Source organism: Sinocyclocheilus anshuiensis, unplaced genomic scaffold, assembly GCF_001515605.1.
Source record: "Sinocyclocheilus anshuiensis isolate Anshui unplaced genomic scaffold, SAMN03320099.WGS_v1.1 scaffold1640, whole genome shotgun sequence".
Taxonomy (NCBI): Eukaryota; Metazoa; Chordata; class Actinopteri; order Cypriniformes; family Cyprinidae; genus Sinocyclocheilus; species Sinocyclocheilus anshuiensis.
The window spans coordinates 202,744-207,822 of record NW_015555883.1 but is presented as its reverse complement, the minus strand read 5'-3'; the positions used below and the strand labels follow the sequence as shown (position 1 = coordinate 207,822).

The window sequence follows — 5,079 nt, the reverse complement described above, 5'->3', positions numbered from 1 at the left end:
AAATGAATCAGAATCAAAGAACTTGTGGCACCGAATTGCACTGAATAAGGAAAACTGTATCGACACCCAGCCCTAATGGCAGCTAAGAGGTGAAAACACATTTATTTAGAGACATAAAATGGTACCTGCAAGATTAGACCACCTGTTGCATGGCACCACAACAGCTGTTTCCTTCTGGAGGTAAATGAAGGAGCTCATCATTGGCCTCCTGCACAACTTCTTTCTAGACAAAGTAAGAGTGAAAAGCAGTGAGAAGGAAGATTAGTTGGTGAACTCGGCAAATGCATTATTCAGCATGCACAAACGAGCAGACCACATGCAAACGTCTCCATTTACCTCACATTAGGGGCATTCAAGAAACCCTCACAACTCATTACGACGCAGACAGAGAATCAATGGTACGCAACACATCCCAGCACCAGCTGGGCCAAGGTAACAGGGTGCATCATGAGGGCCAAGCTTCTGCTTGAGAAGTTGACACATTGTAAATGAGCTTGAAGGTGAAGTGCACATGCTGATGGCTGGCAGGGGAGAGCTCAGGGCTGTACTCACATGGGCCTGATGATAGCTAAGGATCATTCTTCTATCCCTCCACGCCAATGTGCATCTATGAGAGAGAGCAAAGAGGAAGCACAAACAGTCTCTGAACCGGCAGGTAGATCCCTGAGGGACAAAAGAGCGACAGAGAGAACATTAGAACTAATTGGGCATTCAGGAGAAGGATGGATTACTGTGGCAGAGCTTTGAGAAAGGGAGAAAAAGGGTGGATGCTACAATCAGAGCAAGTATTCATGTGGTGTCTAAATGAAACATGAGTATTGCATCGCTACTGTGTATGAGGTGCTGTGAAGGGACAAAAATTTTCTCCAGAAAATAATTGAATATTAATTTTTGTTGTCTAGATTATGTGATGTCATCTCATAAACCCAACTCAAAAAAGGTGTTGTTTTTTAGTATATAGAACATATACTAATAACAAGAACTAAACCAGATGATGAAGCATTACAATTCATAGTGCAATAATAATGTTGCATTAACTCCCAAGCTGGTGTTCTGAAAGTTAACTATGAAAAAGGTTTCAAATCCTCTCCAAAAGTATAGAAGCTCCAAATCCAAGCTGAAGGATTTCCTCTACACACCATGTCACAAAGTTTAAACAAAGTAGGTTAGACCACAGTCAGAGTTTCCTCCCTTAATGCATTTTTATGTCCCTTCTGAGTCCGCATTTTGTGACTTTAGCCAAACACATGTCATATTTCCCCCATTCCTTACAAGCCTCCAGCATATGAGTAATACCAGGGCCCTGATTATTTATTTGCAGAGCTAAATCCTAAGCCATGAATTAGACTCACTAAATTTCAGCATGCATTTCTCTCATATTGTCACAATAGTCATTTCCCTCCATCTATGAGACGTGAAGTGAAATTCAGCTGGAATGTCCCAGAATGAATTCAGTACTTTACTAGAGAAAGTAAAGAAGCATGCAAAGTGTTTTGGTTATTGAAAAAGGACAGTTGTGAATGAAGTTGTGAACAAAGGAAACAAAGTGAAAAATTAAATGAAGCAGCAACAGTCGTATATATGTATACGTTACAGTTGTATACATGTGTTGATCTAACAAAAGGAATTATGAAATTTCATTATATAATTCTTGGGTAATCTCTACTGTGACTAAGTGTCATATTTTTTTTTCTTTTCCAGGTATGCCCCTAAACCAATCCTAAAGCCTACTCTACTGTGCTAGGATGTAAGATCAATGAAGTGAGACTGGAGAGAATTACATCCATCTGAAGGAGACAGAAAAGGGTTTTTGAGATACTTGTGTGACTACTTCACAAGCCAGGATATGAAGAAACAGAGCATGCTTCATCTTTGAGACAATTTATTTAGAAAAATTCAACTAAACCCTCGGTTCTCCTGTCACATGAACTTGAGAGATAAGTGTGAGACTGGTATTAAAACGGACTGAATAGTCTAGATCACAGTGAATCTGCATTAAAATATATCAGTTTAATTATGAAAATGGGACAGATTGCAATATTTCTTCTGCATACACATCTGCTGCTTGGAGTCGGAAGCTCCCTGGTCATTCAATCCATGCCCTGGAGAGTGCCCTGCCCTCACCAGTGTGTCTGCCAAATCAAGCCCTGGTACTCTCCCCAGTCTGTGTACAGAGAGGCTCCTACAGTAGACTGCAATGACCTGCTACTTATCCAGCTGCCCACTTCCCTCCCTCAAGAGACACAAACCCTCCGGCTGCAAAGTAACCTCATCAGTTCTGTGGACCAGAGTGAACTCCAGGGCCTTGTCAATCTGACGGAGTTGGATCTCTCCCATAACAGCTTTACCAGTACCCGCAACCTGAGGATAACCGACCTGCCAGCTCTTCTCAGCTTACACATGGAGGAAAACCAGCTGAGACACCTCCCAGAAGCAGCTTTCTTTGGTCTCCCTAGCTTGCAGGAGTTGTACCTCAATCACAACAGGCTTCGAAGCATCTCCCCTGGGGCCTTCAAGGGTCTGGATAAACTTCTAAGGCTTCATCTCAACTCTAATCGATTGGTTGTAATTGACCGGCGTTGGTTCCATGCTTTGCCACAATTGGAGGTTCTCATGATTGGTGGAAACCCTGTGGACACTGTTCAGGACCTAAATTTTAAACCACTAAGCTCTTTGCGCAGTCTTGTCCTGGCAGGCATGGGCTTACGTGAGATCTCGGAGCAAGCGCTAGAGGGGCTTCAAAATTTGGAAAGCATTAGCTTTTATGATAATCACTTAATAAAAGTTCCAAAAGAGGCATTGCAAAAGTTGCCAGGTCTAAAGTTCCTTGACTTGAACAAGAATCCCATTCAGCTAGTGCAGAGGGGAGACTTTCAAAATATGCTTCACCTGAAAGAGCTTGGCTTAAACAACATGGAAGAGCTGATCTCTATTGAGCACTCCGCAATGGAAAACTTGCCTGAACTGACCAAACTGGAGATCACAAACAATCCTCGGCTCTCCTATATCCACCCTCAGGCCTTTCAAAAGTTGTTGAGTATGGAAAGTCTAATGCTGAACAGTAATGCCTTGAGTGCCCTGCATAGCCAGACAGTGAGGTCGTTGCCCAGCCTTCAAGAAATCAGCTTGCACACCAATCCTATTCGCTGTGACTGCCTGATCCGCTGGGTGGGAGCCGACAATGACAAGCCAGTCCGTTTTATTGAGCCTCAATCCACATTCTGCTCTGAGCCTCCTGAGCTGAAAGCCCGACGAGTTAAAGAAGTATCATTCAGAGAGATGGCAGACAGCTGCCTGCCCTTGATTGCCCCAAGCACATTTCCCTCTTACATTGAAGTCAAGCATGGAGACAACATAGCCTTGCACTGTCGAGCACTGGCAGAGCCAGAGCCAAGTATCTACTGGGTCATTCCCCAAGGCGTGAGATTGACTCCATCCAGCAGATATGGGCATTATCAGGTTCTCACAGAAGGCACATTAGAGATTTTGGGAGTCACTGCTGAAGAGGCCGGCTTCTACACTTGTGTTGCACAGAACCTAGTGGGAGCTGATACTAGAAGCTTGACTCTACATGTCGAGGGAGGTGACCTGGTTCATACAAATATTCGAAAGACAGAGGACAGCTTTGAAGTTCAGGATGTCAAAGAAAGGTATGCCTTACTAACGTGGCAAGCAAACCGTAATATCCCTACCGCCCATTTATCATGGGTGGCCAATGTCAGTCTGGAAGACCATCATAGACATAGCACTCGAATTCTAGCAGGCACCAGGAGATTCAACCTAACCCGTCTGCAACCAGGCACTCATTACAAAGTTTGTCTACACATGGGGCCAAATGACACCTCATGTGTCCATCTAAGGACCAAGGAGGTGTCCATGCCAGATCTACCAGACCTGACCCCAGCAGTCCTGCTGGCAGTTTCAGCTCTGCTCCTTTTATTTGCGGCCAGAGCATGTAATGGGGGAGCCTCATTTGGTTGGAAAGACCACATGCTGGAGCTTGAAAAACCCCACACCACCATTCTGACCCAGGAGGCAAAGGCTTTCATGACTCCTCCAATACTAGTAAAGTACCTGAATCAGCAGGATCCAGACAAAGTCCTATCAGATGGCAGAGGGAAAGATCTCAGAAATACTTCACTGGGGCAAGATGCTCGGGGGCTAACAAAAGAGGCATGCTGAGGAGAATAAAGAATTCAAGAATGATGGACAAAAAAATCCCTGGCAGTATAAGTTTCACAAATCTCACTTTACTGATCTGACAGTCAAAACTACTGAACGTCTGAGACACCCAATACTAGACATTTAAGTGGCAGACCACTTCACATAACAGTGATCCAGTTTCAAAGTATAGTATAAAAAATAAAATAAAAAAAGATATTTGTATTTATTTTGTAACAAAAAATATACAACACATATGTATATTAAAAGCATTTGTTCATATATTCACATTCACATACAGTATATCAACCTAGGACACTAAAGCTGTGCTGCCAATCATAAATAACAGTTCATATAGAGTCTGTTTAAATGCAACCTCCCAACTTTATGAGTCTGTGTCACAACAACCCAAATGGTTGTAGAAAGATAAGCACTTAACTATTTTTAATACTGAAGAAGAGACTGAATTGACACAGGAAAGCAAAGAACACATAGCAAGGAAGCCTCTAAAAAACTAAAGATGACAGAATTGAAGTCTTCTGAAAGGTGTTCTGCAGGCTGATGGCAACAATTCACTTTTCCTTTTATGGACGGCATCTCAAAGCAGGCATTATGAAAAGAGCTGATATAAAGGGAGATGTCTTAAATGTTGTATAACTAATGTTGTATGTACTCTCTCTTTAAAAGTGTGTTAAATTGTGCTTTGTACAAGGACCCCAAGAGAACGCTCTAAAAAAAGAAAAGACCATCCCAGAAAAATGTAATGTTTTTGAGCATAAAAGAAAAATCTTTTTCCTCCCTCAAAAATGGACTGATCTATACATCTGGCAGGGGCCACAAACTTATGACCTAAAATGCTCAGAGTGGGATGAGCATTTTGGTCCCCTCGTTCCTGAAATATGACAGACCTTTGCTTAG

The 5,079-nt window shown here is 42.6% G+C and overlaps 1 protein-coding gene across 1 annotated transcript; it reads left to right on the top strand.

The window, feature by feature from the left end:
* The first annotated feature begins 1,706 nt into the window (after window positions 1–1,706).
* LOC107675837 (leucine-rich repeat neuronal protein 2-like) lies at window positions 1,707–4,376 on the top strand. The gene has a single exon (XM_016470308.1). It carries the CDS (start codon window positions 2,017–2,019, stop codon window positions 4,180–4,182), a length of 2,166 nt encoding a protein of 721 aa, XP_016325794.1. The 5' UTR covers window positions 1,707–2,016; the 3' UTR covers window positions 4,183–4,376.
* Window positions 4,377–5,079: the final 703 nt, after the last annotated feature.

Bases quoted from the DNA above. Each gene is read 5' to 3' on its own strand.
- LOC107675837 (XM_016470308.1), top strand. From the start codon at position 2,017: ATGAAAATGGGACAGATTGCAATATTTCTTCTGCATACACATCTGCTG.